We start from the raw sequence: 9,719 nt of genomic DNA on the forward strand, positions 1-9,719 counted from the left end.
GATTACAGGCTGAACACTTACTCTGGTCTTAAACCCATTTTGTCTGTTACTGCATTGAAAGATGATAAATCTGTTTCTAGGGATACTAATAGCAGTTTTTAATAAGTTTTCAGCTTGAGAGCAACTGTTCCTACGGGAAATTTAACAGCCGGTAGCACCTTTTTTGCTAACTTCATAATTATGCAAAGAAGAAACCTAAAGGCTTAGAGCCATCTTTCCTTTGAAATTTGATTCTCTTATGTAGCGGCTACTCGTGCCTTTATCAACTATGCTTTTATTGAAGTGTGTATTGAGGCCTCAACCTGAGATGATTTTTTTATATATATATTCTCATATTTTAAGTTACCATTGCCTTTTCAGCTTTTGTTAAAGTTATATCTTGGTTGTGGGCAAAGTTTTCATAGACTGGAGTTCTTGCTAAAGTGGTATGACAGGTTTTCTTTTCTTATTTCCTCATAGAACGTATATAATAATCTTGTTATATGAGAGGTATGAACTCCCACTGTATTAAAATTTTATTCTTCAATTCATTCAAAGCCTCTGCTTTCTATAAAGCTATAACTTTGGAAAATCTATTTATTTCTCTTCCATCAACACTGATGGCAGTTAGCATTCTTTTCAGGGCTATTTTCCTCTGCCCAAGCCCCTGCCCAAAGCAATGTTTTTACCACTTTGTGTGTCACAATAGGAGACAGGATCTAATGGAGAATAAACTGCAGTCAGATATGAAAACAGGGTTTTCGACTCTAGAAACTGATTTTCCCTCAGTCAACAGTCTGTTGTTTGCAAGAGCCAAAATTTTGTTTCAGCTAAATTAGTATATGCCATGAACTTTAGGTCTGTCCTGAATTGGTTAATCTTTGAATGTTAAATATGAGAATGCTGAGGGTTTACTGTGCTGGTTCTCAACTGGGTTGTACGTTAGAATCATTTGCAAATCGTCAAAGATACCCAGAGTCTATTGCTATCTTAATTAGAATGTCCAGGGTTGCTGCCCATCCAAGTTTTGCAGTTTAATGAATCTTCATAGGCAATTAAACATATATACATATATTTATGTTTTGTGCATGTGTGCATGATAGGAATAAACTTAAGAAATTTATAGGACTTAAAGGAAAAAAAACTATTGAGAAGCTTAAGTGAAATTCTGAAATACAAAAATTAGTGGGAATTACCTGTTCTAGATATTAAAATACATAGATATTAAAATATATTGTAAAGCTGCAGAAATTAAAACAGTTTACAGTGATAAGAATGAACAGATTGGACTAAAATGGGAGTTTAAATGCTGCATATGATTAAGGTATCATTTAAAATTAGTAGAGAAAGCTAGGTTATTCATTAAAAGGTATTGTGACATCTAACCCACTGTTTGGGTTGGATTCCTACCATATTTGTTACATGATAAATATAGCTTGACTAAGCTATGGTTTTTTAAAAAATGAAACCTGTATAATACAAATATACAGTATAAAAAATTTTTTTAATCAGGAAGAAAATGCGAGGAGACCATTTTTTAAAATCTAGAAATGATTATATCCTTTCTTAGTCTGATGTAATATCCTGAAGCCTACAAAAGAATAAACACTTTCAAATTAAAACTGGGAAGTACTATTTGCAAAATGTATGAGAAAGGACTGATATTAAGTATACAAAGAGCTCTTACAAATCAGAAGATCACAAAAAACTACTCACAAAAGGGTATAAATGGGCAATTCATGGGAAAAGTACAAAGGCAACTAAACATATATAAAAAAATGAACAGCCTTACTAGTAAAGAAATATGTGTTAAGAGACAAAGTGTCATTTTTATTTTATTAGATGGGTAAAAATTTTAAAAAATATTTTTGACTTAGTAGAGTGGGACTCATGCACTCTCATTCTCTTGATAAGAGTATGTATTGGTACTGTGTTTAGCAATTTGGCTATATCAATTAGAATTTTAAGTAGTATATATATAGATTGCATTAATTCAGCAATTGTACTAGAAGTTTGTCTAGTAAAAATATTTGAATAATTATTCAAAATAATTTTATAAATATGCCTAAAATATTTCATGTGGTAAAAACATATGATACAATAGTTAATCAATAAATTGGAGATTGGGGCAACCCCCTTAGGTCCCTTCCCACTATGGGAGCTTTTTTGTCTTCTCAATACATACTGCTTTCTAAAAAAAAAAAAAATTGGAGACTGCATGGATTAGTTATTATGGTAGATCTATATAATAGAATACAATGTAGCTGTAAAAGAAATGAGAGATGTGGCCTGACACGGTGGCTCATACCTGTAATTCCAGTGCTTTGGGATGCTTGAGGTGGGAGAATTGCTTGAGGCCAGTAGTTTGATACCAGCCTGGGCAACATAGTGAGGCCCTGCCTCCACAAACATTTTAAAAAATTAGCTGGGCATGGTGGCATATGCCTGTAGTCATGGCTACTCAAGAGGCTAAGGCAGGAATATTGTTTGAGACCAGGAGTTCAAGGATGCAATGAGCTGTGATTGTGCTACTATACTCTTGCCTGGGTGACAGAGCAAGACTCTGTCTCCAAAAAATAAAGAAATAAAAGGAATTTGTTGTATAAATGGCTATTATATTAAATGAAAAAGCAGGTTACTCTATAATACCACATATTTTTAAAAGTATTTTTTTTTTGGTTTTTTTTTTTTGAGTTGGAGTCTTACTCTGTCGCCCAGACTGGAGTGCAGTGGCCGCTCCCGGCCACCGCAGCCTCGACCTGCTGGGCTCCGGCGATCCTTCCGCCTCAGCCTTCCAAGTAGCCAGAATTACAGGCGCACACTACCACACCCAGCTAATTTTTTGATTTATTGTAGAGATGAAGTGATTTATTGTAGAGATGAGGTCTTGCCTGCCCAGGGGAGTCTCGAACCCGCGGGCTCAGGCAGTCCACTCACCTCAGCTTCCCAAAGGCACAGGATTACAGACTGAGCCTCCGAGCCCGGCATTTTAAAAATCTATATGTATTAGACATTTAAGCACTTGGACATACATATGTACATACATGGGGTGGGGACAGAGAGAAGTGACACACCCACACCAAGCTGGAAACCAGAGTTACATCTGGCAAATGAGATGAAGCATTGGATGGGAAACAAAGTTCTTCACTTTTTTCTTCAAACATTTATTGTTTACAAATCTCTATTATTTAAAAAGGAAGTATTTTTCAAAATATTTAAAAAGTAAGCTTTCAAGCTCCCCTCAGTAATTCTGATACAAACTCTTGGTTAAAAACCACTCATTAAGTATATATTCCCGATTTTTCTACTTACTAGCTTTTGGATCTTAATTACTAGAGAAATCATCTGATCGTTTAGTTTTTGTCGTGAGGGGGTTAAAATAGATTATGGTAGCTGCCATTTACTGAATGCTTTCTAGATGGTTTCCTCAGATCTGTTTCAACTCTGATACAATTTTATGATTGCTACAGGGATAGTTTATAATAATGCTCTATGAACACTTTTTGATGTAACTATAATTTGTTGAAATTATTGCATTTAAAGTCAATGTTTTCTGTTTTCAACTTTCCCTGGGGAAAATAATGGCAGCAGAACACATGGAAGGGCATGGTAAGTTCAGCTTGAGAATAGCTGAAAACCTAGAGAAAGTTCTGATGAAAATGTTGATTCTTAATCAGCAACTTCAGTACTTTCTCAGTTATTTGTAAAGCGATGACTCTTTCAGTTGAAAGGTAGTCCTTTTAGGTGATGATATAAATGTAGTATGTGGTTTTTATAGACACTGTATTGTAAGGTTCAGTTGACGTGGAAACTAATTTAAGTTGTACTGTTTATTAATATAATAATAACAGGTAAAAATGTAATCTTTGAAGGGGAAACCTTCTGAACTTTCGAATAAAAAACAGTCAATTTGGTCCTCTTGAATAATAGTAAAAATAGAAAATTTCTTTAAATACAATACTTTTAGATTATTTCATAATCTGTGCACATTTCATTTTATCTTCTTTTCTTGAATGGATGGAAATATGCTATTGGAAGTCATAGATCAATTTTCAGAAGAAGCTATAGTGATGTAAATCTATTTTTTTCTGTGTTTTATGTTTTCTGGTTTATCTTTAATCAGTATCCCTGTATTAAATTTGTAGTTTATGTACCTTTTTACCATTTGAGAATGGGTTACGTTCTTCAGAGATTTGTTACGTGGCACGTATCATAACCAGATGTTTGGCTTTTATGAAGAGCAAAATATTTCTTATCATAATAAGACATTTGACGTTTATGAAAAGCAAAATATTTCCCAGTAGAGAATTTTTTTGAAGTGTTTAAAAAAAAATGTGCTATTGGAAGAAAGACTCAAAATTGGTTTGCCCCTTGATTTCTGCTCTTATGTACTCTAAGTTAAACATTGGATATGCCATATATTAAGAAAGTAAATATTTTTTCATCGGTTATCTTTTTACTTTTAATTTTCTGAAACTCACCCTTTTCTCTTTTAAACATTCAATAGGATTCTGATCTTCGAAGTGCACTTCTTTTGGAACAGGCGGCACATTGCTTTATAAACATGAAAGCTCCCATGGTTAGAAAATACGCATTTCATATGATATTGGCAGGCCATCGGTTTAGTAAAGCAGGGCAGGTGAGTGCATTTTCTTTACAATGAAAAGTTGTTATTTATTAATTTATTTTGTAAATGTGTGTCATTTGTCATTTTTTATAGTTTATAATTAATCCTAAAGACAAATAAATTTGTTTTGAGGTAATGTATTATATCGAGAAGGGCATGAAATTTTGATTTACACAAATCTGGGTTTACATCTTGATTTTCTACTCATAACTTGATGTTAGCCCAGTTACTTCTGTGAGCCTGTTTTTTTACTTATAAAATGTATCATTTTATTCAAATTTTTGTGAGATTAAATCAGATCATTTATGTGAGGAGCCAGATATACAGTATGAATTCAAGCAGGAATAAACTCTCCTGCCTTCAGCTCTGATGTGTTATCTCTTAGAGTGCATGATAATGATATTGACTAAATGTTTAATGTGTAGAAATCTTCTGTTTCTTGTCTCTGGAAGCATTTGGGTTGCTGGGATCTTTATTGATTTAGAGAGATTTCTTCAGCTCAGTTGTCCTTCTCAGCATTAGTTGGAGAAAGCTTTGCTGGAGTCTGAGTTGCAGTAGGGTAATAGGAGTCGCAGCAGGGAGATAGTGACTTACTGTAAATAGAAATAGACACTTGGATTAATATCAGCATGGTCTTGTCTCCTAAAGAACTTTTGATCTATCTAGGATCTTTTAAAAATTTAGTTCATATGAACTTACTAAGTGTGAGATGTAGTATGAACATGCTTACATTTTTATAAGTCTGTGCTAACCAGAGTGTGCCAGTGTTTTACAATGTACATTATTTTAAAGGCACAGAAAGCTAGAAAATATGTGGAATTGCTTTACATGAAATAAAAATCCTTTAAGTTATTTATACAAAATTAAATTTTTTAAATAATAATTTGTATGCTCCGGAATTAGTATTTCTCCGGCTCTCACATGGAAAAAAAATCATTAAAAATTATAACTATTATTTTCCACATCCCTTCTTCCATAGTGAGTGCAAGTGCACCTGAAACATGTTAGTCTCTATGTATTGCTGCTTAAAAGTTTTCTATTCAAAAAGTGACACATGTATTAAGCATGAGGTTTCCGTTGCTTGGAAGAAAATAGCCCCTTTAGGAATGGCCCATTGTCTCTTATTGAAGATAAGTCATCATTTTTCCACATCTTTGTCCACTTTTTTGAATGGTTTCATTTGTGAGAACAGTAATGTCATTGGAATTGGAAACAACTGCTTGTATTTACCTTCCCAGATTATAGGCAATACTGCTTCTAAGAAATGTCTTATGGGTTAGAAATGCTGCATTTGTGGTAGATTGAAATACATTTGCTACCTGGCTTATAATCATCTCGAATTGTAGTTACCCCATGGAGTTAATGAGCTGGGTGTACTGTTTCATGACCACTCTGTATACTCTGAACCCAGGAAAGGTCTTTCACAAACAGCGCAGTCTGTAGAAACGTGAGACTCAAAATGCAGATCTACTGGAAAGCCAGTACAGTATCTAGTTGAAGTTGGTAGAGAACAGTATCTTCTTTGGAAGACAGGGCACATAGAACATATACAATTCTGACTAAAGCTAAGTTGTTTCTGAGAAGTACTAACTTTTTATGATGTTTCTATTTAAAACTGGTGTGTTGATAAGGATGAGAGAGGAGGTTATATAGTGATGCCATTTCTCTTAGTCCTCTCTCTGAGGACTAAGGATTGAGCATGAACAATTCATAGTTCATGCTGAATTGTTTCTCTTGCTCAGATTTTTTTGTTTTGTTTTTTTTTTGAGTTGGAGTCTCACTCTGTCACCCAGACTGGAGTGCAGTGGCTGCTCCCGGCCACCACAGCCTCGACCTGCTGGGCTCCGGCAATCCTTCCGCCTCAGCCTTCCAAGTAGCTGGAATTACAGGCGTGCACTACCACGCCCAGCTAATTTTTTATTTATTGTAGAGATGAGGTCTCGCTGCCCAGGTGGGTCTCGAGCCCGCGGGCTTGGGCAATCCACCCACCTCAGCCTCCCAAAGGCGTGGGATTACAGGCTGAGCCACCGAGCCCGGCTTTATAATTCAATTTTTTACATTAAGGATATCAGCAAATGAAGGGCACTTTTCCAAAAGATCTGGCATGAAAATTTAAAGTAAGTGGAAAAATATAGGAAAGTGCTGGGAAAGGCTGTGTGTAATTGAACAGTCTTTCTGTTCTTATTGTAAAAGACCAACTTTAAAATCTTTTTACCTCTTTTAAATCTCTTTACTTTTCCAAAATAATCCTCAAAAATCCACTTGAACTCAGCACTTAGACACATTCAGTTGTTTATCAGTTTTTAGTTCTGTGTTCCTTTACTAAATGCTAAATAGGGATTAGAATGTTTTTTTAAGAAACATCACTGAAAGTTATTTTGAAACAATATCAAATTTTATTAAAAGGTTGCAAATAACATTCAGAAATTTTTGTTTACCTGAGTGATTTGAGTGTTAAGTTGTTTACCTGGTGACCTATTATCCCTAGATACTTTAGAACATATTTCTTATTTCCTAGAAACAAAAATTTTCTCTTACATAACCATAATACAGCTGTCAAAGTCAAGAAATTGGCATTGATACAGTGCTACTGTGTAATCCTCAGACCCGATTCAGGTTTTGACAGTTGTCCCATAAATGTACTCTATTAAAGGACATAGGATTCTTTGCCCTTTTTTAGTCAAGGGATGCTTTGACTTCATGACTTCAACATTTTGAAGGTTACAGGCCAATTATTTTTGTAGAATGTCCCTCAAGTTAAGTTTCTCTGTTATATTCCTCATGATGAGATTTAAGTTTGGGTATCTTTGGAATATCACGGAAGAGATACCGTGTTCTTACTGCATGCTATCAAGTGACAGACAGTTTTGATATGATTTCATTATCACTTGATCAAGAAAACATTTCTTTAAAAAATAAACCCGCCCTGAGCCCATGGGTTCAAGACCCTGCTGGGCAACTTGGTGAGACCTCATCTCTACAATAAATCAAAAAATTAGCCGGGCGTGGTAACACGCACCTATGGTTCCAGCTACTTGGAAGGCTGAGGCAGAAGGATCGCCAGAGCCCAGCAAGTCGAGGCTGCAGTGGCCAGGAGTGGGCCACTGTACTACAGTCTGGGCGACAGAGTGAGACTCCAACTCAAAAAAATAAATAAATAAATAAAACCTCAAAGACAATTCTGACTATACTTGTTAGAAATTTATAATCTCCCCATGGTGGGCATTGAGTACAGGAGTATACTCTGAAGCAAAGGTTTCGTGGAAAAAAGCCTTTTCTTGGTACCAGATTCTATTTTTAAAATGAAGGTTGTCTGAATTCAGAAGGTGGCAGTGATATGTGATTTATGTCAAATATTTGGTTATAGTTATAGTGTTCAGCAGTGGACAAAAGAAAAGAATGCCAAACTCTATCACTACCAAATAAACAAAGAAAACTGTTTTTAAAATGTGTATACATATATAAATACACATACACAATTATGCTATATACTCCCACATACAGTTTTCCCACACACTGGGTATTTTCATTCAGCCAGTGCAGTGGTATAAAGAGGGGTGACCATATCAAATTAGATTTCAAAAGAGCACTCAGTTACAGCTGACAGCCAAGTCTCTAATTCTAATTCATGACTCCTTATGCTTTCTGCTCTGGAAACTCCCAGATGGTTGTTTTTGGTTTTTTTTTGAGTTGGAGTCTCACTCTGTCACCCAGACTGGAGTGCAGTGGCATGCTCCCAGCCACTGCAGCCTCGACCTGCTGGGCTCCGGCGATCCTTCCGCCTCAGCCTTCCAAGGAGCTAGAACTACAGGTGCGCGCTACCACGCCCAGCTAAATTTTTGATTTTATTGTAGAGGTCTCATCAAGTTGCCCAGGCGGGTCTCGAACCCGCAGGCTCAGGCAATCCAAGATGCTTTTTTTACAAAGTAATATGCCTGGCTTCTTAAACTTCTGCCTTGGGACAAAGCAAGTTCTTGCTTGCCTCAGGACCTCTTGGTTTTTAGAACTGCAGTTGTTCTGTCACCACTTTGGGGTTTTTTCTACCTGGTTAATTTTGTCTCTTATCCAAGATTCTGGTTATTGAAAATCAGCCTTCAACTTTGCAATTCCTGCTTTCCTTTTTCTAAAATTACTTGGTCCTTTTTTTTTTTCCTTTTGTGTTGGAGTCTTACTCCATCACCCAGGCTGGAGTGCAGTGGCACGCTCATGGCCACCGCAAAGTCGACCTGCTGGCTCAGGTGATCCTTCTGCCTCAGCCTTCCAAGTAACCAGAACTACAGGTGTGTGCTACCATGCCCGGCTAATTTTTTTTTTTTTTTTAATTGTAGAGATGAGGTCTCGCCAAGTTGCCCAGGCCGTTGTCTAACCCGTGGGCTCAGGCAATCCTTTAATTGTAAAGTATGGGTGTAATGGAATTTTGTCGGTATTGGAAGAGATTCCTGAGGGGTTGTTAGATCCGGTTTCGTGGAGAAATAGGAGATGAACAATCACAAAGGCTGTTATTACAAATGGGAGGATAAAGTGGAAGGCGAAGAATCGTGTGAGGGTGGCTTTGTCGACTGAGAAACCTCCTCAAATTCACTCAACTTGATTGGTGCCAATATAGGGGTTGGCTGATAAGAGGTTGGTAATGACGGTGGCGCCTCAAAATGATATTTGTCCTCATGGGAGTACATAGCCTATATATGCTGTTGCTATAACAGTGAATAATAATAGGATTCCAATGTTTCATGTCTCTAGGAAGGTGAAAGAGCCATAGTATAGACCTCGGCCTACGTGTATAAACAGGCAGAGGAAAAATATAGATGCTCCGTTTGCATGTAAGTATCGGATAATTCATCCGTAGTTCACGTCTCGGCAGATATATGTTACGGAGGAGAATGCGGTTATTGTATCTGATGTGTAGTGTATGGCTAAGAATAGTCCTGTGATGATTTGAAGTCCTAGGCAAATTCCTAGGAGGGAGCCGAAATTTCATCATGCGGAAATATTAAGGGTGCAGGGAGATCAATGAATGATTGATTAATAATTTTTATAAGGGGGTGTGTTTTTTGTAGGTTTGTCATTAGGTTCTTGTAGTTGAATAACAACGGTGATTTTTCGGGTCATTAGT

The 9,719-nt window shown here is 36.4% G+C and overlaps 1 protein-coding gene across 5 annotated transcripts in view; it reads left to right on the plus strand.

Annotated features, from left to right (window-relative positions):
* TRAPPC8 (trafficking protein particle complex 8) overlaps positions 1-9,719 on the plus strand; it is a 119,465-nt gene that overhangs the window by 41,763 nt on the left and 67,983 nt on the right. For 3 of the 5 annotated variants that reach the window (XM_021706643.1, XM_008073380.2, XM_021706642.1), the window contains exons 12-13: positions 3,571-3,588; positions 4,487-4,618. In XM_021706643.1, coding sequence (XP_021562318.1) covers positions 3,571-3,588; positions 4,487-4,618 — 150 coding nt within the window. The remainder of the gene's footprint in view (positions 1-3,570; positions 3,589-4,486; positions 4,619-9,719) is intronic. The other 2 variants (XM_008073381.2, XM_021706641.1) reach the window with 1 other exon arrangement.

Source organism: Carlito syrichta, unplaced genomic scaffold (assembly GCF_000164805.1).
Source record: "Carlito syrichta isolate Samal-C Ts95f unplaced genomic scaffold, Tarsius_syrichta-2.0.1 Scaffold315831, whole genome shotgun sequence".
NCBI lineage: Eukaryota > Metazoa > Chordata > Mammalia > Primates > Tarsiidae > Carlito > Carlito syrichta.